The following is a 25,655-nucleotide window of genomic DNA, read 5'->3' as shown; positions in this document are numbered from 1 at the left end:
ACCTTTGAACTAGTCCAAATCCTCGCAGCTTTACCTGACAAAGGTCTTGACGTCTGGTCAGGACCATTGTAATCGCGAAAAGTAGACACTGCACTCAGAAGGCGGCCACTTGTGATCTTCTTGCCAGCAGCCTGTTTTTATCCGTCTACTTTGGTGACACGGAAGCAGGTAAGGAGACAGACGTGGCCTGCTGTGAAGGTTTGAGACAATCCAGACATGGTAAACAACAACTTTGTAATTATTCACAAATAGACATTTGCTCTCGACACGAGTCTGTAATGCGCAATTTGATTCAACAACTGTGGCCTGAACAAGCTTTGAATGCAGTGATTACATTTGTATTTTTGGGGAACGACATCTTTCTGCATGAAAGACAATGTTGTAACAAGGAATTGTACCGCGGATAAAAACACCATGTACGAAGAAATTTACAAACACCACGTACACAAACAAGAAGAGCGTCCTTAAAGTTAATCATTTACAAGTGTTCAACTTTGACATCTTGCACAAACTTTTTTTTCATTAAAATCCATTGACAAGGTGGACAGTACTTCATTGAACAACAATCAATAAACTATACAAGAGATGGTTCGACTTACCGAAGTTGAATGAAGATTGCAGTTAATACTGTCGCACCATCTCTCCCTCGTATTCATCTACTCGTGCATATTCTCGCTCTCCCCCCTCTCTCTCTCTCTCTGTCTCTCTCTCTCTCTCTCCCTCTCTCTCTCTCTCTACACTATCCTTTCACCCAAATCTTTCCCCTCCCTCGCAGAGTCCTCCACCTTTATACTCTCCCCGCTCTTTCCTTTCACTTGTCTCGATCTTCGTGTAACCCTCGCACTCGCTGCCTTGCGTCCCTCTCTCAGTCCCTATTTCATACCTGCTGTATCTGTGACTTCTTACAAAATATTCTCTCCAAATGTCATTCAAACCCTCATTTATCGATTCCCTCCCTAGATCTCATATTTCACTACTTTCTTCAATCTCTCTTTCTCTCTCCTCTCTCCCCCGGACAGAGTCTGTTTGTACATAACAGGGGCAGGGCCAGGGGCAGGGGCTAAGCTGACCTAAGCAGTAACTAAACCAGTGCAAACATCAATGCCCAAGTAACGTGCATTAATACTTAATAGTAAACTGCTTCTCATGTTGTAGTAAATCAACGAATTGGAATTATAACCAGTTTGATACATCGACGGATTAAACTACATGAAACGACATAGATTAAGATGAAAAACATTTTCATTATTGCCTGGCTTATTGAAACATCCTTAACTTATCCCATCAATGTAGACAAAACGGCAAGCAGATGGGACGACATGTTTTTCCGTTCATTCTCAAGTGACTTCTGCCCTCATCCTTTCAGATCCTCACCAACAGACACAGTTCTTCCAGGTGTCAAGTAGGAAAGTTAGTTTCAGCACAGAAATAAAAACGTGCGATCAAATTCAAAACAAGCCTGTTTCGCTTTTTGTAAGAACAAGCAAAACCATACAGATGTGGAGTCAGCAATGCACAGAGCATGTGTTTTCCCAGGACAATAATATATATATATATATATATATAACTGCGAGAAATAGTAGAAACTCCACAGTACGAGCAGGGCGTCTCATTTGCATGAAATAAATAATCGGGAGCTTAAATCAGACGCGGACGTAGCTTCAGGACGTCGATCTTTAATTTTCGACAAGCTTTCGACCAACAAAGGTCTTCTTCTTAGTCGTCCCCAAGTTCAACGGAAACTTGTAAAAATGCGATTTGAACTTGTCATTTTCAATGAACATGTACTCGGTCATGTGTGACAGCAATGATGCATGGAAGGCATCAATGGAAAGCTGAGGCTCTCCTCTTAATTATTAAACCGCATGTAAATTGTCAAAATAAATAACCTTTGCATATTAACCCCTTGAATTAGGATTACCTTTTTTTTGATACGCACTGCATATATATATATACATATATACATACATATAGTCACAAAGCTTGTTATATATATATATATATATATATATATATATATATACATATATATATATATATATATATATATATATACAGTCACGTGAAAAAGTAAGTACACCCCATGTAAAGTTTTGACTTTTTCAACATATTTCAGCCTACAGCTATTTGATCTTCATTTCAACAATATTGATAGATAAAGGTGATATAAAACAACAAATATCATGAAACATTTACATTTTGTAGTCCATTGTATAATTTAAATAAACATAAATGCAAATTTCGCTTGTGGAAAAAGTAAGTACACGCTTGGCTCTAATAGGTGGTATTGCCCCTTTGACAGAAACAACCTCAAGTAGGCGTTTCTTATAACTTTCTACCAGTCTCTGACATCGACTGGGAGATATTTTTGCCCACTCCTCCATGCAGAATTCTTTCAGCTGTGCGATGTTTGAGGGTTTCTTGCATGCACAGCTCGTTTCAAATCCCCCCACAACATCTCGATGGGATTAGATCCGGGCTTTGACTTGGCCATTCCAGAACCCTCCATTTCTTTCTTTTCAGCCATTCCTTGGTGGATTTACTGGTATGTTTAGGGTCATTGTCATGTTGCATGGTCCACCTTCGGTTGAGCTTCAACTTTCCGACAGATGGCCTCGCATTATCCTCAAGCACCCTCTGGTACAATGAAGAATTCATAGTGGATTCTATGATGGTGAGCTGCCTAGGCCTGATGCAGCAAAGCTGCCCCAAACCATAATATTTCCACCACCATGCTTTACAGTTGGTATCAGGTTCTTGTGGTCAAATGCTGTCTTTGGTTTTTGCCAAACATGTCTTCTGGTGCTGTGGCCAAATAGGTCTACCTTTGACTCATCTGTCCAGAGCACATTGTTCCAGAAGTGCTGGTCTTTGCCAAAGTGTTCATTGGCAAACTTTAGTCTTGCCCTGATGTTCTTTCTGGACAGCAAAGGTTTCCTCCTGGCACACCTCCCATGTGGATCAAATTTGTGCAGCCTCTTTCTAATGGTAGACTCGTGCACTTTGACATCAACAGTGGCAAGAGCTACCTGTAGGTCCCGTGATGACATTCTGAGGTTCTTAGAGACTTCTTTCAGCATCTTGCGGTCTGCCCTTGGCTGAACTTGCTGGGGCGGCCTGGCCTGAACAAGTTGGCAGTTGTTTGGAATCTTCTCCACTTGAAGGTGATCTTCCGGACAGTCGAATGATTGATTTCAAATTGTTGGAGATCTTTTTAAATCCCTTCCCAGGCTCATAGGCATCTCTTACCTTCTTCCTGAAGGCCTCAGAGAGCTCTTTTGATCTAGGCATCGTGACGCCGCTCACTTCAACAACAAAGAGCAAACCAAACTAAATGTCTGAGGTTTAAATAAGACAAGTTCCTCCAAGATCCTCTCTAACGATGTTCTAATCATTTGCACCTGAGGTGGTGCACCTGATCTAATTTTAGGTGTTTGAAGTAGTGATAAATGTAGGGGTGTACTTACTTTTTCACATGCGAAATTTGCATTTATGTTTATTTAAATTATACAATGGACTACAAAATGTAAATGTTTCATGATATTTGTTATATTATATCACCTTTATCTATCAATATTGTTGAAATGAAGATCAAATAGGTGTATGTTGAAATATGTTGAAAAAGTCAAAACTTTACATGGGGTGTACTTACTTTTTCACGTGACTGTATGTATATATATATATTACTCCATAGGTCTTTGCAGACCATTGGGCTTGTATTATGACTTGGATCAAAGCAGATTTGTGAAAAGCTTATTTCATTCATATAACAAGCAGGAAGGAACTTTTATGACATTTCTGGCTTTCATGTGTTAGTCGCAAGGTAAATTATGTCCTTTCCTATAAAGATATGGTGATTATTAAAGGAAATAAATTTGTTTAAACACAAGAGCACACAGTTCTTAAACAGTAGGCCCATTACTAATAAGCTGTTGGCCCATTCTCTGGAAACATCCAGACACCATGGCCTTGTGCTTGATCCACTTATTTTCTCTTTTTCTCTCTTTTTCTCTCTTTCGCTCTTTTTCTTTCTTTTTTTTCTCTCTCTTTCTCTCTTTCTTTCTCTCTCTCTCTCTCTCTCTCTCTCTCTCTCTCTCTCTCTCTCTCTCTCTCTCTCTCTCTCTCTCTCACACCACTAGAAACTTCATGTCCTAGCAAATTTTTTTTACTGTGAAGGCCTGTTTGACTCCTTGGTGTGCTGGCAAGCTATCGAAGAGTCGAAAGAACAGGCTGTGGATTGAGTTGTGGCAGAATGGTGCCTCTGTGGCCCTTTGCCTATGCTCTGGGCCGTGTCTGGTTTAGCTTTCAGATCTAGAGAGATTTGATTCGACTTTGGTTTCGGATTGTAATTACAAGCTGGTGTAGCGGTAAATAGCTCCTTCACTGGCAAGCTTTGCCATCATTTCAGCAATTATCCATCATTACACGACATACCTTTTGCAGCGATAAGCAACGTTTCAACAGAATCTTGGAAGAGGAAAGTCCTAAGCTGACACCTGCAGGTATCACAAAACTCTACCCAAAGAGTCGTGGTAAAGTTGGATTGCAACCGTTACCTGCCCATTTATGTACGGTAGAGAGAATCTTCACAGAGCACTACTTAAAGGTGGCAGTGTGTGTGTAATGGTCACAAGGATTTTCTGCAACTTCACATCAACATCAGTCTCTCTGCTTCTCTCTGTTCTGCTTCTTATGCACAGACAGAGATAAGAAGGGGGTGTAGTGGAGTTGATGATCAAACGTTACCCGCCAGTGGGAACAAAGCAGGAGCTGTGTGTGTGTGTTGTGTTCAAATTACCTCCACGTGCAGGAAAGGAAATAAGGGCAGCGTTGAGGGAGCAGAGGGCGAGGACAGACGGAAAGCAGATGTTGGGCCTGCCTGCTGTTTTGGCACATTTAGCCAGGAAAGGGGAAGTGGAGCAGGATTCGACTGCTCGTGGGGTCGGGTCACTGGCTCAAGTGTTCCTGGGCAGCTATTTAATTAACCTGTATGTGTCGAGGACGTGCGGGTAAACTGGCGCGCCGCAACTGTAATGGACAGGTTTTTGACCAGTCACCTTTGTAAGGCTTCTATAGGTAATTCGTTTTTAATCCATCGATTTTGCACGCATACATGAAAGTTCTTCCGGGAAAAGCAGGTCAGAGAGGGTCACGGAGGTCCGAAAGAGGATTGAATGCAAGTGGTAATGGACTACAAATGGTTCAGGGTTGCAATGTGTGCCCGATATGGATGGCCTCTGCCATTGGAAGCTCTCCCAAGAGACCACGGTATCACATCTGGCAATAAGTTGGAGCCTTTTGCATTCGGGTGGGTCGGAACGATGAGACTGGGTGGTAGGGGCAAGGCCTTGGCTGCTGCAGCAATCGACCTTGATGTCTTTGTCCCTGGCTCTCTGCCCTGCTGTGTGCGTTAGGGTTAATGGTCAGCCCTGTATGATTGCAAAGGTTTCAACTCCATTTTATTATTCTCGGGACCAAAATGGAAAGACCAGAGTTTCACAATTTGGCCAATCAACAAAATGAAAATGGGCGTCATACCAACCCGCACTTCCAAGGTTTAAAAGTTGAAAAAGAAGGATTTTTGTACCAAGATTTTGTCTCTGGAATATTTTGTTTTTATAATGGAAATTGCAACTTGGAACCAGGAGACGAGATGCGCAGCTGCAAAATTATTTGTGTCGTGTGCTTGACGTCAGCACCTCCCCACCTGCATTAGGAATCACATGTTCTTCCCATTAACTGCTTTGTGCATGTGTTTCTGCCTCTTTGCAAAAGCAATTTGGAGACTCTGGCTTCAGTTCTTGTCTCCAGCAGATCATCTCCTATAAGATCGACCTGTTTGTCCTGCACCTGAGATATACATTCCAATTGAACATGATGTCATTGATATTTTGCATCACAATTCGTTGAAGTAGAGTGGATGCATATGTGTGTGTCGTGTGTGTCGAGTGTGTAGATGTGTGTAGAGGTGTATGTGTGTGTGCATGTGTGAGTGTTTATGTGTGCAAGTGTGTGTGCATATGTGAGCATTTGTGTGCGTGTTTGTGTGTGCATGTGTGAGTGTTTGTGTGTGCATGTGTGTGTTTGTGTGTGCATGTGTGAGTGTTTGTGTGTGCATGTGTGAGTGTTTGTGTGTGCATGTGTGAGTGTTTGTGTGTGCATGTTTGTGTGTGCATGTGTGAGTGTTTGTGTGTGCATGTGAGTGTTTGTGTGTGCATGTGTGAGTGTTTGTGTGTGCATGTGTGAGTGTTTGTGTGTGTGTTTGTGTGTGCATGTGTGAGTGTTTATGTGTGCATATGTGAGTGATTGTGTGTGCATGTGTGAGTGTTTGTGTGTACATGTGTCAGTGTTTGTGTGTGCATGTGTGAGTGTTTGTGTGTGGAAGTGTGTGTACATATGTGAACATTTGTGTGAGCGTGTGTGTGTGCATGTGTGAGCGTTTGTGTGTGTAGGTGTGTGTAGAAGCGCATGTGTGTGCATGTGTGAGTGTTTGTGTGTGCATGTGTGAGTGTTTGTGTGTGCATGTGTGAGTGTTTGTGTGTGCATGTGTGAGTGTTTGTGTGTGCATGTGAGTGTTTGTGTGTGCATGTGGGTGTTTGTGTGTGCATGTGTGAGTGTTTGTGTGTGAGTGTTTGTGTGTGCATGTGTGTGTTTGTGTGTGCTTGTGTGAGTGTTTGTGTGTGCATGTGTGAGTGTTTGTGTGTACATGTGTCAGTGTTTGTGTGTGCATGTGTGAGTGTTTGTGTGTACATATGTGAGCATTTGTGTGAGCGTGTGTGTGTGCATGTGTGAGCGTTTGTGTGTGTAGGTGTGTGTAGAAGCGTATGTGTGTGCATGTGTGAGTGTTTGTGTGTGCGTGTGTGAGTGTTTGTGTGTGCATGTGTGAGTGTTTGTGTGTGCATGTGTGAGTGTTTGTGGGTGTGGGTGTGTGTAGAAGTGTTTCTGTGTGGATGTGTGTGTTTGTGTGTGTAGGTGTGTGTAGAGGTGTGTAGAGGTGTGTAGAGGTGTGTGTGCATGTGTTTGTGTGCAGAGGTGTGTGTGTGTGTGTGTGTGTGTGTGTGTGTGTTTGTGTAGATGTGTGCGTATGTGTATGTGTGAGTGTGTGAGCCTACACACACACACAGAGATGTGTGTGTTTGTGTGTGTGTGTGTGTGTGTGTGTGTGTGTGTGTGTGTAGGTGTGTAGAGGTGTGTGTGTGTGTGTGTGTGTAGGTGTGTAGAGGTGTGTTTGTGTGTGTGTGTGTGTGTGTGTGTGTGTGTGTGTGTGTGTGTGTGTGTAGGTGTGTAGAGGTGTGTGTGTGTGTGTGTGTGTGTGCGTGTGTGTGTGTGTGTGTGTGTGTGTGTGTGTGTCGTTGGTTGTTATCTCAATAATTTGGGTTTCAGAAGGTGTAACAGAGTCCTCCCAGATCTCGAAGTATCTACCTCCGTTTCGGTGAAGGATCGTGATTCATGGGCTAAGTTGTGAAATTTTGTTGTTCTCAGAGTTTTGTTCCGAGGGCTCATTTCAGGATCGTCACTGAGCCCCATACAGCCTCCAACTGTAGTTTGTTTGTGGTAATGTTCCCAGAGATGCTTTTTAAGATCTCTGTAAGGTTCTTCTTCATCATTCCCATTGCCCCAATAGTCACTGGTACAATTTTGGAACTCTTTAGTTTTCAGGATATTTTCACTTCATTCTTGAGGTCCTGGTATTTGGTCATTTTCTTGATTTCTGTATTATTTAGACCAAAATCGCTGGGCACTGAAATCTCAATCAGCAATACTGTATTTTCGTTTTTTGTGTCTGAGTACGGTGTCCGATCGCAATGCTTTGTTTTCTATGTTCACGCTGGATGGGATCATCAAGTCATACGTGAGCATTATGTCCTTGTTTTCGATGACGTCTTTTGGTTCATCTTTCCACGAGTTTTGTGGAACTGGGATAATGAAATTTCTGCAGATGTGCCAATGGATTACTCTATATTACTCTACATGCCTTGTTGTGTCTTTGGGCGTACAGCTGCTCTGACATGAGTTTTTTACATCCCGATAGGCGGTGACTCGCGTTTTCTTTTTCTACCTTGCAGAACCTACACTTGTCCAATTGACTCAGTCCTGCCATCTTTTTAAAGCCATTGGTGTGGCGTCAATAATGATCTGTTCTCCGTCCCAGTTGAGCTGATCTCATCTTATCCATTACAGTACTTTTGAAGCTAATTATCACCGTACTTTTGAAGCTTCAAATTATCTTCAGATTAGATGTTGAAGCTAATCTGAAGAGGAACAAAAAAAGAAAAAGAATAATTCTCTGGAAAAAAAGAGGAACAAAATAGAGTGGAGGAGAGCAGTGATCCTGGATGTATGTCGTTTCACCATAGGGGGGTTGACGGTGCAGTGTGAGCCCTGCAGAAAACTGGGGGGTGGGGGGGGGGGCAAAGCACGGAAACAGCAGAGGGTGCAAGACCAGAAAGGAGGTGGTAGAAGACAGACGAACGACTGACATATCTGTGATGGCGAAGTGATAGGCCCAGACTCAGCTTCATTGCGGAAAGATTCCAATAATCTTGAAGGCCTTGGTTTCCACAGCATCAAGCTGACCAAGATGTGAGACAGGAGCACCAGCCCAGAGGGGAGAGCAGTACTCCATGAAGTTGTGGATGAAGGCCTTGTCGGTGGATAGGAGTTCAGGTGTGCCAAATAATGATTTTGCATGACGGAGGATACCCAGTCAACGACTGGCTTTGGAGGCCTACCTTGAAATGTGATTTCCCAAATAAAGATCATGGCTAATTGTGAGACCCAGGAGTTTGAATGACTCAACTTCCTCAAGAGGATTCACGCACGCACACATACACACGCACACACACACACACACGCACGCACGCACACACACACACACACACACACACACACACACACACACACACATACACACGCACACGCAAATGCATACACACACACATACACACACGCACATGCATACACACACACACACACACACACACACGCACACACACACACGCACATGCACATGCATATACACACACACACACACACACACACACACACACACACACACACACATACTCACTTAATTAATTGTACAGTATCGGTTGTTCCTAAACTTAAATAATTAAACTTAAATAAATAAATAAACTTAAATAAACACACACACACGCAAATGCACACACTCACACACACACACACACACACACACACACACACACACACACACACACACACACACACGCATACACACACACACACACACACATACACACGCACACGTACATGCATACACACACACACACACACACACATATACACACACGCATACACACACACACACACACACACACACACATACACACGCACATGCATACACACACACACACACACACACACACACACACACACATATACACACACGCATACACACACACACACACACACACACACACATACACACGCACATGCAAACACACACACACACACACACACACACACACATATACACACACGCATACACACACACACACACACACATACACACGCACATGCATACACACACACACACACACACACACACACACACACACACCTCGTTTTTTCATTTCTGTTCCTTACAATTCTATCCCTCTTTCATTCACAGACACACACACACACACACACACACACACACACACACACACACACACACATACTCACTTAATTAATTGTACAGTATCGGTTGTTCCTAAACTTAAATAATTAAACTTAAATAAATAAATAAACTTAAATAAACACACACACACGCAAATGCACACACACGCAAATGCACACACACGCAAATGCACACACACACACACACACACACACACACACACACACACACACACACACACACACACACACACGCATACACACACACACACACATACACACGCACACGCACATGCATACACACACACACACACACATATACACACACGCATACACACACACACACACACACACATACACACGCACATACACACACACACACACACACACACACACACACACACATACACACACACACGCACACACACACACACACACATACACACACACACGCACATGCATACACACACACATACACACACCTCTCTTATAGCACAGATTTCAAGTGTTTGTGCATTTGTTTGATTCTTCCAAGATTTTTTTTTTCAAAGCCGAACCACAAGCACCTGGAGACCCCAATTTTTGGGTGTAGGTATTTCAGCACCTGGAGACCCCAATTTTTGGGTGTAGGTATTTCAGCACCTGGAGACCCCAATTTTGGGTGTAGGTATTTCAGCGTCTGGGCAAAGTTTTAATTTGCTGTACGTTGGCCATGAAGGCGGTTGTGACGTCAAAGGCCGATATAGAGTGTGTATTGGGATGCGGGGTCAGGCAGTGCTGCCGCCAACCTGCAGACAATAGGTAACCACCACGAGGCCAATTACTCCATACCTTTTCAATGTCCAACTTGTCCTGAAACCCCCGCGAGGAAAATCTCACCCGGCCAGGTAGCCCCGGGTACCCTCGCCCAAAGATACAGAATAAAACAAGAAAATGGAACCGACTTTGCCAAATGCTCTTACTTAAGCAAGTAACAGGTTGGACAGAAACATGACTTCCTTGATAAAGGTGAATGTGACATCGCAATCAATTTCTCAGCAACGAGTGTCCTGAAAAGCTCACCTGGTTCGAAAGCTTCAAGCAATAACTCAACACGTTTTACGCTGCATTTGGAAATCCCAAACACCCAGGTATCTGAAAAGAGTGGGAAGGAATGCAAACTTCCTCCTGAGATAATATAAATGTACAAAGTGTTCTCCAGGGCCTTGTTTGGCATTCATTCGGAGATAGCGGGAAAAATGCGCTGAACCTTATCAAGAAGAAGAGGTGATTCATTCGTTGTCCTCCAACCAATCAGAAAGGGCAACACTCGTATAAAGACTGTAAAGGTAGATATACTCTTCTCAGAATGGGAATGTGGAATTTGGGAATGACTCCGAGGACTGGAACACATGCAGGTTTATTAGCAAGGCCTGGATTCATACTCAGACTAGCCAGCTCATAGGTGAGTGCACATACCTGGAGGCTATCCTGCCAGCCCTACACAGTCATTCATACTCGCACACGGGTTAGGTGTGCAAACCAACGACTATGAGCATTTACACCACATGCGCAACAAAAATGAATACAACTCAAAATCGCACCAAAAAGAATATTTGCAAATTTCCGCATGCACTGAACCCAAGAGCTCTTAAATGAGGTGTCATTCAGCATTGTACGTGTTGTAGTTGTGGCGTAAATGAGGTGTCATTCAGCATTGTACGTGTTGTGGTTGTGGCGTAAATGAGGTGTCATTCAGCATTGTACGTGTTGTGGTTGTGGCGTAAATGAGGTGTCATTCAGCATTGTACGTGTTGTGGTTGTGGCGTAAATGAGGTATCATTCAGCATTGTACGTGTTGTGGTTGTGGCGTAAATGAGGTATCATTCAGCATTGTACGTGTTGTGGTTGTGGCGTAAATGAGGTGTCATTCAGCATTGTACGTGTTGTGGTTGTGGCGTAAATGAGGTGCCATTCAGCATTGTACGTGTTGTGGTTGTGGCGTAAATGAGGTGTCATTCAGCATTGTACGTGTTGTGGTTGTGGCGTAAATGAGGTATCATTCAGCATTGCACGTGTTGTGGTTGTGGCGTAAATGAGGTGTCATTCAGCATTGTACGTGTTGTGGTTGTGGCGTAAATGAGGTATCATTCAGCATTGTACGTGTTGTGGTTGTGGCGTAAATGAGGTATCATTCAGCATTGTACGTGTTGTGGTTGTGGCGTAAATGAGGTATCATTCAGCATTGTACGTGTTGTGGTTGTGGCGTAAATGAGGTATCATTCAGCATTGTACGTGTTGTGGTTGTGGCGTAAATGAGGTGTCATTCAGCATTGTACGTGTTGTGGTTGTGGCGTAAATGAGGAATCATTCAGCATTGTACGTGTTGTGGTTGTGGCGTAAATGAGGTGTCATTCAGCATTGTACGTGTTGTGGTTGTGGCGTAAATGAGGTATCATTCAGCATTGTACGTGTTGTGGTTGTGACGTAAATGAGGTGTCATTCAGCATTGTACGTGTTGTGGTTGTGGCGTAAATGAGGTGTCATTCAGCATTGTACGTGTTGTGGTTGTGACGTAAATGAGGTGTCATTCAGCATTGTACGTGTTGTGGTTGTGGCGTAAATGAGGTGTCATTCAGCATTGTACTTGTTGTGGTTGTGGCGTAAATGAGGTATCATTCAGCATTGCACGTGTTGTGGTTGTGACGTAAATGAGGTGTCATTCAGCATTGTACGTGTTGTGGTTGTGACGTAAATGAAGTGTCATTCAGCATTGTACGTGTTGTGGTTGTGGCGTAAATGAGGTGTCATTCAGAATTGTACGTGTTGTGGTTGTGGCGTAAATGAGGTATCATTCAGCATTGTACGTGTTGTGGTTGTGGCGTAAATGAGGTGTCATTCAGCATTGTACGTGTTGTGGTTGTGGCGTAAATGAGGTGTCATTCAGCATTGTACGTGTTGTGGTTGTGACGTAAATGAGGTGTCATTCAGCATTGTACGTGTTGTGGTTGTGGCGTAAATGAGGTGTCATTCAGCATTGTACGTGTTGTGGTTGTGGCGTAAATGAGGTGTCATTCAGCATTGTACGTGTTGTGGTTGTGGCGTAAATGAGGTGTCATTCAGCATTGTACGTGTTGTGGTTGTGGCGTAAATGAGGTGTCATTCAGCATTGTACGTGTTGTGGTTGTGACGTAAATGAGGTGTCATTCAGCATTGTACGTATTGTGGTTGTGACGTAAATGAGGTGTCATTCAGCATTGTACGTGTTGTGGTTGTGACGTAAATGAGGTGTCATTCAGCATTGTACGTGTTGTGGTTGTGGCGTAAATGAGGTGTCATTCAGCATTGTACGTGTTGTGGTTGTGGCGTAAATGAGGTATCATTCAGCATTGTACGTGTTGTGGTTGTGACGTAAATGAGGTATCATTCAGCATTGTACGTGTTGTGGTTGTGGCGTAAATGAGGTGTCATTCAGCATTGTATGTGTTGTGGTTGTGGCGTAAATGAGGTGTCATTCAGCATTGTACGTGTTGTGGTTATAGCGTAAATGAGGTATCATTCAGCATTGTACGTGTTGTGGTTGTGGCGTAAATGAGGTGCCATTCAGCATTGTACGTGTTGTGGTTGTGGCGTAAATGAGGTGTCATTCAGCATTGTACGTGTTGTGGTTGTGGTGTAAATGAGGTGCCATTCAGCATTGTACGTGTTGTGGTTGTGGCGTAAATGAGGTGCCATTCAGCATTGTACGTGTTGTGGTTGTGGCGTAAATGAGGTGCCATTCAGCATTGTACGTGTTGTGGTTATAGCGTAAATGAGGTGCCATTCAGCATTGTACGTGTTGTGGTTGTGGCGTAAATGAGGTGCCATTCAGCATTGTACGTGTTGTGGTTGTGACGTAAATGAGGTGTCATTCAGCATTGTACGTGTTGTGGTTGTGACGTAAATGAGGTGTCATTCAGCATTGTACGTGTTGTGGTTGTGTCGTAAATGAGGTGTCATTCAGCATTGTACGTGTTGTGGTTGTGTCGTAAATGAGGTGTCATTCAGCATTGTACATGTTGTGGTTGTGTCGTAAATGAGGTGTCATTCAGCATTGTACGTGTTGTGGTTGTGGCGTAAATGAGGTGTCATTCAGCATTGTACGTGTTGTGGTTATAGCGTAAATGAGGTATCATTCAGCATTGTACGTGTTGTGGTTGTGGCGTAAATGAGGTGCCATTCAGCATTGTACGTGTTGTGGTTGTGGCGTAAATGAGGTGTCATTCAGCATTGTACGTGTTGTGGTTGTGGTGTAAATGAGGTGCCATTCAGCATTGTACGTGTTGTGGTTGTGGGTAAATGAGGTGCCATTCAGCATTGTACGTGTTGTGGTTGTGGCGTAAATGAGGTGCCATTCAGCATTGTACGTGTTGTGGTTATAGCGTAAATGAGGTGCCATTCAGCATTGTACGTGTTGTGGTTATAGCGTAAATGAGGTGTCATTCAGCATTGTATGTGTTGCGCTTGCGACGTAAATGAGGTGTCATTCCGCATTGTACGTGTTGTAGTTGCAACGTTTACCCCGATCAGGCACAATCTGTCAAATTGCAATTACATATACAGTAAGTACCTTCAGAAAGTATTCACACCCCTTGACTTTTTCACATTTCGTTGTTTCAGCCTGAATTTTCAATTAATAAAATTGAGATGTTTTTGTCACTGATCTACACATAATATTCCATAATGTCAAAAAACGTTTTTTTGACAAGTATGTTGATCACTCCGGTTTGTGTGTATGTTTGTTTGTCTGTCCGCTCACTTATACTTGCCTACAGGTCACAATTTTAAACCGATCTTCACAAAACTTCACCAAACGGTGGAGTTCGTGGTCCGACAAAATCCTATATATTTTTGACTTCAAAAGGTCAACCACTTTTTAAAAAAATTTCTAAAATCCTTAATTTTCATCCAATTGACTTGAAATTTGAATAGGATGAACTCCATAAAGCTCTTTAAAACATTCAAAACGGGAAAGCCTGTGGTCTAGATGGCATTCCAGCCGAGAATTGGAAACTAGGTGAATTCGATGAGATTTTACTGAATTTGTGTAATGCTGTCTACCATCAAAATCCAATAGATAGATGGACAGAAGGATGTATTTTTTTTATTTTTTTATTTTTTGTATACTGAATCGAGGCTCGTGAAAGAGCTGACGATCGCGAGGGAAAGACAGCACAGGGGACCGCGAGGGAAAGACAGCACAGGGGGACCACGAGGGAAAGACAGCACAGGGGGACCACGAGGGAAAGACAGCACAGGGGGACCACAAGGGAAAGACAGCACAGTTGAAAGTATATTGCCTTTCCAGAAAAAAGGCGACCTAGGGCTTACAAAAAACTATCGAGGAATCACTCTAACATCAATAGCGGCCAAAATATACAACCTGATGTTATTAAACAGAATCAGACCGCGTATAGAACCAGTTCTGCGAAAAAATCAAAATGGCTTTCGTACTAGTATATCGACGTTCGGGCAAATCCTGACTATTAGACGTCTTCTTGAAGGCGTTAAAGCTAAAAAATCTTCCTGCTGTTTTCCTATTTATTGATTTCTCGAAAGCTTTCGACTCCATCCATCGCGGTAAGATGAAGGAGATACTGCTAGCATTCGGGATACCTCAGGAGACCGTTAATGCCATCATGATGCTGTATAAGAACTCGCATGCAATAGTCCGATCACCTGACGGCGATACAGACCGTTTTGACATCATGGCAGGAGTTTTACAGGGTGAGACCCTCGCTCCCTACTTATTCATAATATGTCTCGATTATGTGCTACGCAAAGCAATAGACACCAACAATGAACTTGGATTTACCCTAAGTAAACGGAAAGGTCGGCGATACCCATCCAAGAAGATTACAGATGCAGATTATGCTGATGATCTTGCGGTTCTAGCAGACTATAACAATGATGCAGCGACACTACTACACAAGATTGAAGAAGTAGCCAGCCAAATTGGTCTCTACATAAATGCCTCGAAGACAGAGTACATCAGTCTTAATCAAGATCAAGTTGTAGCCAAAAAATCACTCACTGGTGAAAACATCAAAAAGGTTGACGAATTCACATACCTGGGAAGCAACATCGCCTCCACAAAAAGAGATGTCGACATCAGACTTGGAAAGGCTTGGGGAGCTTTAAACAGTCTAGGCAAGATTTGGAAATCTGCGCTTCCAATAGAGCTGAAACGAAACTTCTTTAGAGCAGCTGTTGAATCAGTTCTTGTATAAGGGGCAATTACATGGACCTTGACATCGTCACTAGAAAAGGCCCTGGATGGTGCATACACTCGCATGCTCAGAGCAGCCCTTAACATCTCATGGAAAGAGCACCCCACAAAATATGAATTGTATGCAAAAATCCCACCAATCAGTGTAACCATACGTCAACGCAGATTACGATTTGCTGGGCACAGCTGGAGAAACAAAGATGAGCTCGCAAGCGATATTTTACTTTGGTTACCAACTCACGGCAAACAGGCACCAGGGAAACCTGCAAAAACATATTGTTACAGATCTCGGGGGTCGGCGCTCCCCTTATCAAGGGGGGGTGGGGCGGGGGTTAATCCCCTTGTCTTTTTAGCTGGCCGTCCCGAGTCCTGGGAAGCTATAACGTCCTTCCCGGCGCGGCGTTAGGTAGGGTTTGCTAGGCCTAGGGGTGCGCTGCTACCTAAGTACTAACGCCCACCGGAAATGAGGGAATAACTCCCGCTCGAACCACGGATATGATGGATAATGCCGAGTGGTTAGCAATCCGCGATCCGAGCTATTAACAAGCGACTAAACCCGATTCTGAGCGGTTTCCAAATCGTGCCACAGGTACTCAATTGAGAGAAAGGACGGATGCGATCGGATTAGGGAAAACCAAGAAAGAACAAGGTAATTTATTTACAAATATACAGAAAGAAAGAGGAACAAAAGGATGTACAGGAAGAAGAAGAAGAAGAAGCAGGACACAGGGCAGTCTTAAAACAGTCTTATTCTATGACCCCAAACAAACAGACACACTCACACGGAGATTGTAGCTGGTAGGGTGGAAGGTCCAGGTAGATGGTCCAGGCTCCAGTCGACTCCGGTCCAGCAGGCGAAAACCCGGCAGGCAGCTTCGCGCGTAGTTGGAACGCGACCGGACCTTACATATGGCGGGGGGGGGGGGGGGGGGGGGGGGAGGCTCGTGTCCTTCAGCGTACGTAACAAATGGATGGTCGTGCTAAACGCACCCTCTCCAAGTCCTTTCAATGCGTTTGCAATGAGCGCCGCCGTATAGTCCTTTCGCCACTGCCGTGTGCACGCGAGTCCTGTTACAAGAGCGCCGCTGACCAAGTCCTTTACAGTGCGCGCTCTCCCACCAGTCCCGTGAAAGGGCTCTGCGTTCGCGCTTATATTACGCGAGCCAATATCACTCCGCGCGCTCCAAAACCATGCCCGCCAGCGATCTTCCTCTCAGCCCTGGTTGGCTGGTGGGGGCTTACCGGCCACGCCTTTGACGGCTGGTTGACGGGCCACACCTTGTTCTTGGCGTCCCGCCCCCTTCTTCCTCGAGCCTGACCGCATGGTTAATGGCGGTGCCCGAGCGAACGCTAAGGCAGCGAACGCTGCTGGCAAGGCGCGTAATGGCGGCGCTTGGAGAGGGAGGTCACAAAATGGACGGAATGGATTGGGACCTACTCTTATTTAATTGATGCAACGCAGATTCAACTATTGGAAACACGGCCTTAACTAAAACACATAATAATGAAATAATTGAGTTATATGGTGGCCTACGTGTTGCTTGTGGACTAACTAGGGGTGCAACCTTTAACCTTTAATATCATGGGATATTTACAAGTAATTATTTATTTACAACAAGTGTGGGTTCTAAAACCGCAACAATAAATAGATCAGCTTACAAATTATACTGGGTGTCTGGTTAACGAACTACCTAATGCCATGAGTGACAGAGATGAATGGAAGAAACGTGTCATGGAATGCCGAGCTAGCTCGACGCGGTAGTAGTAGTAGTAGAATTCAACCACCAACTATTTTTGAGATCAACATCGACCAAAAAGTCAACATAGGCCAAAGGTCAACTACTTTTTCTGAATTTCTAAAATCCTCAATTTTCATCCGATTGACTTGAAATTTGAATAGGATTTTCATATCAGTTACCTGAATTCAACCAACAATTATTTTTAGGTCAACATAAGTCACAAGGTCAATTTAGGCCAAAGGTCAACAACTTTTTTTGCAAATTTCTAAAATCCTCAATTTTCATCCGATTGACTTGAAATTTGAATGGAATTTTCATATCAGCTGACTGAATTCAACCACCAACTATTTTTGAGATCAACATCGGTCACAAGGTCAACATAGGCCATAGGTCAACCACGTTTTTTCAAATTCCTAAAATCCTCAATTTTCATCCGATTGATTTGAAATTGTAATGTGATTTTTCATATCGGCTAACTGAATTCAACCACCGACTATTTTTGAAGTCAACATAGGCAAAAAGGTCAACATTGGCCAAATTTCTAAAAATTGTCAATTTTAATCCGATTAACTTAATATAAACTTTGAAGACGATTTGCATGTCAGGTCACTGAATTCAACCACTAATTATTTTTGAGGTCAAAAAGATGCTCTACTGAGTGCCATTCTACTTTGTTCTGTTTTGCCAAGTGTCGCTCTAAGAGTGATTTTTCATTTGTCTGTCTGTTTGTTCGTCTGTCCGTTTGCCTGTCTCTGTCTGTCTGCCAGTTTGTCTGTACAGAATAAATATGATTTTCTCTGCAACAGTTGGGCCGATTGACAGGAAATGTTTACCATAGGTGCACCTCACCTGTATAATTTTTTACGATAATTATAACATCATAGGTCATGTAGTACGGGTGCCATCTTCGAAAAAACGAAAAACTTTGCATCTCTATATCTCCAAAAGTGCTGCATTGAAAAAATTGAGACATGGCTCATCGTAAAGAACTCTCCATGGGGAATAACATGTGTTAATGATGTCATAGGTTCCTCCATTATGACATCATAATTCGACAAAAACAAAACTTCATCCGATCAAGATGAAATTTATTAACCGTCATCTATGGATAAATTGATGGAGAAACTAGAACAATGCAACTGTGTCGCCAATATACCTCCGCATAGTCCCACAATGGGTAGATGCCATCACTCTGCATCTGTATTGGGTAGGGGATCACGGTTGTAAAGTTTCGTGTTGATCGGCTGAGGTTCGTTTTTCTATCCAAGATGGCTGCCAAACCATGTAACCTATGATGTCTTAAATTTAATATTTCAATACAAATGGGACATAGATCATGTGCATGCAATTTCAGATTTTTTGGATAAGGAATTCGATTAAAACATTTTTGGCTGTGTTACGGATTCGTCACTTCCGTTGTTGTGGTTCTCATCCACTGTAAACATTTTTGGTTGCATGTACTATTATTGTTATCGTTTAAGTGAATTGGAGATAACTGTTTTCAAAAGGTAAAAAAAGTTAGTGTTTTAAAAGAAACCAGAAACCGGATCGGGAACAGCACGGGGAAGAAGAAGAGGAAAAAGGAGGCGGAGCGAGTGAGGTCGGAGAAGGAGCCGAGCTGCATTGAGGTTTTGAGCAAACGCTGGCGAACGGGGGTCACTAGTGAACTTTGGGGTTTCCTGGGAATGGGATTCCTGCGACAGAGTTGTTATCGCTGTGACAGATAAACCTGCGTGATTTTGGTTTTGCGGTTGATTCCGAAGAGAATCATTGGAGTGCCGTTACGTCTCGAGAACGGACCATTGGCCATTTTGCCTCGCGCTGGATTTTCGCATCGCTCCAGGTTTTTCACCTCGCTTCAACCATTTCACCGCATCCAGACGTTAACCTGGTGTGTGTGTGTAACGTGGATTTTGAGTGTGAATTTGCGGTTCGCCAATTGGGAGCCGTTGAACGTCCATACCCGAAGGTGTGATTTCCCAGCCGCCTCTTGAGGACACTTTTGCCTATCTTTGGCAGTGTGACTGTCAACCGAGCGGGATTCTGGTCTCGATACAACATCGTTCTGACGATCACTGGAGCGTGGATCGACTTTGGTTTGAAGCTGGGACAGAGACATTGGGAATGTTATTTTCGCTCACTTGGAGCACAGTGATTTATATTGTACGAAACTGATGGTACCATCATAGGAATAATAATAACAATAATAATTCATTTATTTTGTATAGCGCTTTTCAAGTAGCCCAAAGGCGCTTTGACAGAGTGGGAAAACATAATGCATAACAATACATGAAAACCACAATTGCAAAAAGACAAGAATCAATAGGGAAATATTTAAAGCAAAAGGAGGGAGAAGGAGAAGAGATAGTCAGGCGTTAAATGCTGTGGGTTGAATGTTGAATGCAGTGTTGAACAGGTGGGTCCTTTAGTGATGTTTTGAATGTGGTGAGTGAGGAGGAGTCTCTGATGGTGTGAGGTAGTGAGTTCCAGAGGGTGGGAGCAGCGATGGAGAAGGCCCTGTCCCCCCAGGATCTGAATTTGGTCCGGATGGAGGGGGTCAGGAGGTTGGTACCAGCAGAGCGGAGGTTGCGGGTGGGAGGTGATATATTGGTTGTACAATTGATTAATATTGTTATTGTACTGTTATTGTTGTGTGACCTTAATACAATACTTGTTTGTTGGTAACAATTGGTGTGGTTTCACCATTGATCTTTGACATACAGAATAACACATCTTTCTGCCGTGACTCCTCTCGGGGCTCGGAGGTACACCGTGACCGGGGTTTGGGGAGGAGCACGTAACAGCTGGTATACCACTTCACCTATGATGTCATCATTATCATGCTTTTGTTCCCCATTGGGAGTACTTGACAATGTGCCAAGTTTCAAATTTTTCCATTCAGCGGTTTTCGAGAAATAATGTTTTTATTATTTGCTTTTAATCCAAGATGGCTGCCATACCACGTGACATATGACGTCACAATTATCATAAAAACATTCTGCATGGGTGTCACTCCTACCCTGAATGTTTCATCTCAATCAGACATATGGTTGTTTAGAAAAACGAGGTTTAGCCCGGGCGGACGGATGGAAGGACGGACAGACAACCCGAAAACATAATAAAGTCGGCGGAGGCATAAAAAAATAATGATGACGTGATCAGTCACGTGGTTCGGCCGCCATATTTGTTTTAAAACAAAAGCCTAAAAACCACTAAATTCATGTCCTATAAATGGTCTGCAATCTCTGATTGCTCTTTCTTGTTACCTCGGCCACCAAAGGTGGATGGAGGTTACGTTTTCACCTATGTCTGTCCGTTTGTCTGTCCGTTTATTTGTGAACAACATACCTCAAAAAGTTGTGGATGGATTCAGACGAAATTTGGCAGAGATGTAGCGTATGCCACAAGAACAAAATGATTAGATTTTGATGAAGATCCAGATTCGGATCCGGCTACTACAAGTTTTTAAGTGATTCTTCACCATTGGGAGATTGGGCCAAAAACGGTACAAAGCAGGATATCTCAAAAAGTTGTGGATGGATTTGGACGAAACTTGGTGGACAGGTTGTGTGTCTGACAAGGAAGAATCTATAAAATGTTGGTGAAGATTCGGATCCGGATCCAGCTAGTAGAATTTTTATAAGTAATTCTTCACCATTTAGTGATGTGGCCAACCAGGCGGAGGTTTTTTTTTTTTTTTTTTTTTTTGTATACAAGATCGAGGCTCGTGAAAGAGCTAACATTAATCACACAAAAAGACAAACCGACACACAAAACACAAAAAACAAGGGGAGCGGCAGACAAGATGGGGAGAGAGGGGGAAGGACACAAAAGAGAGGGGGAAGAGGGGGAAGGACACAAACACAACATTTGAGAGCAGGGACATCGGGAGGACTTGGGGGGAGGTGGGAGAGGATTAAAACATATGAACACTGCAAGGACTCTGGGGTGAATTACCGGGGGTAGAAAAGATCAAGGTTTTCGATGGGGGACGATAGGAGATGGTGGTGAACAGCTGTTTTAAAGACCTGGAGGGAGGAGTGGGATTGAAGGGAGTGGGGGAGTTTGTTCCAGAGGCGGGAGAAAAGGGGAATGAAAGAGTGAAGGTGAGCAGAGAGCCTAGACTTTGGCAGTTTAACCATAAGAGGGTTGCAGGCAGATCTTGTGCGACCTGAAGGAATATTGGGGGGACAGAGCACAGAGAGAGCTGGGGGAGCAAGGCCGGAGAGGAGTCGGTAGAAGACAGAAAGACCACCAACCTGCCTGCGGTGAGTGAGTGAAAGGCCCTCGGTGTTGACTACATCGCAGGAGATTCCAATGATTCTGAAAGCTTTGGCCTCAACAGCGTGAAGCCGAGCAAGGTGTGAGGCAGGAGCACCAGCCCAGAGGGGGGAACAGTATTCCATTGAGCTGCGGATGAAAGCCTTGTATGTGGTGAGGAGCTCAGGTGTGCCAAGGAAGGACTTCGCACGACGGAGGGTGCCCAGTCGGCGACTGGCTTTGGAGGCCAGCTTGGAAATGTGGTTTTCCCAAGAAAGATCATGGCAGATAGTGAGACCCAAAAGCTTGAGCGACAGAACTTCTTGGAGAGGATTGTTGAGAAAGTAGATGGGAGGGTTGTCCAGTCGGTCCTTTCGGAGAGACATTGTAAGAGTGTGAGATTTGTCAGGATTGAAAGACATGTTCCACTTGTTTGACCAGTCTGTGATTTTGTCCAGGTCTGCAGAGAGTGAGGAGGCTGCAGACTGCCGATCTGAGGGATGAGGAATGGAGCGACAGAGAGTAGAGTCGTCAGCAAAGAGATAGAGAGGATTTTCAAGAGAGTCAGAGAGATCATTGATGAAGACCAGAAAAAGCACAGGGCTCAGAACACTACCTTGGGGAACTCCAGCCTGAACAGGAAGAGGAGATGAGAGAAACCCATTCAGGGCCACACGTTGACTACGACCAGAGAGGAAGTCCGCCAGCCATGCGTGGAGATTTCCATGGATACCAAAGGAGGAGAGTTTGGAGAGCAGAGCAGGGTGCCAGACCGTATCGAAGGCACGTGAAATGTCAAGGGAGACAGCTCTAATTTCCTGTTTGGTGTTGAGGACCTCCATCCATTGTTGAGAAAGCAGAAGCAGCATGTCCAGAGTAGAGTGACCAGGTCTGAAACCAAATTGATGATCAGAGATCAAGCCATTGGAGAAGAGGAAAGATTTAATATCTGAAGCAATGATGGATTCCATGACTTTGCTGATAATTGGGAGAAGGCTGATTGGTCTGTAGTTGCTGGGATCTGTTTTTGCACCTTTTTTGTGCAAAGCGGTGATGTTGGCTGATTTCCAAGCAGATGGCAGATGACCTTGAGCAAAAGAGAGGGTGAAGAGAACAGAAAGAGGGAGTGAAAGAGCAGAAGAACATGATTTTAGGACCCGTGGGCTGATGCCGTCAGGACCAGTATGCTCTCTACTGAGTGCAGTTCTCGTTACCCTCGCCAGAGAAGAGGGTATTGCATTTGAGTCCGTTTGTTTGTTTGTCTGTCTGTCTGTCTGTTTATATTTGTAGTCAGCCCATTGCCTTCTGTCTTGAGTACCGAGTTCCAACTTGGTCCTTGGGTCCATCACTGGACACGCATCGCTCTGTTGCTCTATGGGTAACGTGGGCCTTTGTAGCAACAGCTACATATGACTCGAGTTAACCAGCCAAAAGTTATGGTGACCAGTTAGGACAGGAATCTTGAATTTGTCCATGGTGCTGGCACACACTGGCCTACTCTTGCACTTAAATTCGACACAACGAGTCTCTTAGCAATGTAGAAAGAAGGGGAGAAAAACAGCTCGACCCATCTGGGCCGCATCCCATTCGTGCTCCGGAATACCAGTGCATTATCCAGGATCCACTTTACGTGCCAAAAGGCGCAATTACTGCAAAGAAAGTATGGGATCATCATGTAATGAGAGTATGGCCGCGCAGACAACAGTTGAGTCGGTAAACAAGCGAGAGGGGAAGTAGGTGAGGAAAGAGGCACAACAGCAAAACAATACCCTCTTCACTGCTCTCAATAGCTTACAGAACGGTGCACAAGGTGAGTCCTTCCTTACCTTCATCAGGCACGGTGAGCCTGCGTGCTTGAGAAAATATAGGCCTCTTGGTTTTCAAAGGCTGGCAGGATTGCTTTTGAGGTATGTGCCCTCCAATTTGAGCCGTTTCGCCTCACGGAGTTGAACGTCAGCCCAGTTGTAAACTGTCATCCTGTTTTCCTCGCAGGGTGTGCAGATGGACGTTAGGCTGTGGGTCCCATCTGATAGCAGGAGGTGGTGAGTGTTAAAGATCCCAGACTCCCAGAAAGATCTTCAGTCCAAGCCGGTCTATGAAAGACTCAGGCAAGCAACTTTCTCTAGCCGAACCCACGAGAGGGTAGGATTAAATAAAGCTGTTAACAAGTGTTGGAGGTTACGATTATTGATTTCAGGCCTAGCTAGACTCAGCTATGAGGAGTGGCTGAAGGAGACAGGGCTTTATGCATTAGAAAGGAGGCGGTTACGGGGGGTATGAAGGAGATATTTAAAACATTTAAGGGAAAAGACAAAATAAGTGCAGCACAATTATTCAGCAAAATAGACAGTGGTAGGACCAGGGATCTTGGCCTGAGATAAACAAGGAGAGTTAAGATGGTAGTAAGGTAGGGGTCTTTCACTCAGAGAGTAGTTAATGCATAGAATGGTCTCCCTGGAAAGGTAGGGGCAGCAGAAACATTGAATGAATGAGTGAATGATCGTTTTAAGGCCATTTTCCCAGCTAGAGCGGGGGTTAGCCTTGCGGGCCCCATGACAATCATGGTTCCCTGTTTGAGGCAATGTTTTTATGGCCGGATGCCCTTCCTGACGCCAACCCTGAGTCGCCTCTTACGATGCGCAGGGATACGGTGTACCTATTCTAAATCGGGGTACACACCGTGATCATTCATCCCAGCAAGCTGGTACTCAATTTGCCGACCTCGGAAGAATGACAGACTGAGTCAACCCCCCTGGCGTTAATTCAGCGATCGACCGGGATTCGAACCCAGGATCCTAGGATCCCAAGCCGGCACCCTAACCGCTAAGCCAACACCAGGCTTTAGGCAGCAGAAACATTGGATAAGTTAAAATTGGAATTAGATAGGTACCTAGAAGTATTGGAGATTGAGTGGTATAGGGATATTGGCAGGACATTTAGGTAGCTTCACTATGGATGGGTGATTGTGTGCTTCTGTGCTGAGTGTCATGTTTGTGAGAGGGTCTCGTCAAGGGATATTGTGGGGTCAGTGTCGTACCTTTCTCCCCCCCCCACCCCCCCTCCACAAACAACAAAAAAGACATTTAAAAAACAATCATAACTAGAACTGCCACTTTAAAACTGCTGGCAGTGATGACCGGTTTACTCGCACCCACTTTTGATACAACCCCACTTTTGATACAACCCCACTTTTGATACAACCCCACTTTCATTGGACATGCTTTGACACAATCCCCTTGGATACAACCCCGACACACACACACACACACACACACCTCCCCCCTACCGCCACCCACACCCCTCCCCCCAAACACACACCCCTCCAAACACACACACACACCAACCCCCCCCCCCCCCGCCTACAGACACATCCCTCCACCCCCACACACACACAAACATCCCCCCTACACACACACACACACCCCACCCCCAACACACACACACACACACACACACACACACACACACACACACACACACACACACATGCACACCCCTCCACACACACACACACACACACACACACACATGCACACCCCTCCACACACACACACACACACACACACACACACCCCTCCACACATACACACACACATCCAACCGCCCCTCCTCCACACACACACCCCAACCCGCCCACCCCCCAAACATACAAACACATCCACCCCCCCCCCCCCCACACACACACATCCACACACACATCCACACACACGCACATCCACATACACACAAACACACACACACACAAACACACACCCCCCCCCCCCACCCCTAACACACACACACACACG

At 44.5% G+C, this 25,655-nt stretch overlaps 1 protein-coding gene across 1 annotated transcript in view; it reads right to left on the bottom strand.

Moving 5' to 3' along the window:
- The window catches only part of LOC137427260 (autotaxin), a 152,198-nt gene extending 151,189 nt beyond the window's left edge, over positions 1-1,009 (bottom strand). Inside the window, exons 1-2 of the mRNA XM_078777402.1 lie at positions 600-1,009; positions 35-190 (exon numbers count right to left, since the gene is read on the bottom strand). Coding sequence (XP_078633528.1) covers positions 35-67 — 33 coding nt within the window. The 5' untranslated portion in view covers positions 68-190; positions 600-1,009. The remainder of the gene's footprint in view (positions 1-34; positions 191-599) is intronic.
- Positions 1,010-25,655: the final 24,646 nt, after the last annotated feature.

The sequence above is a fragment of the Myxine glutinosa genome, chromosome 5 (genome assembly GCF_964187855.1).
Source record: "Myxine glutinosa chromosome 5, kmMyxGlut1.1, whole genome shotgun sequence".
NCBI lineage: Eukaryota > Metazoa > Chordata > Myxini > Myxiniformes > Myxinidae > Myxine > Myxine glutinosa.
The sequence above is the reverse complement of the archived record's forward strand: the minus strand, read 5'-3'. Positions and strand labels throughout refer to the sequence as shown.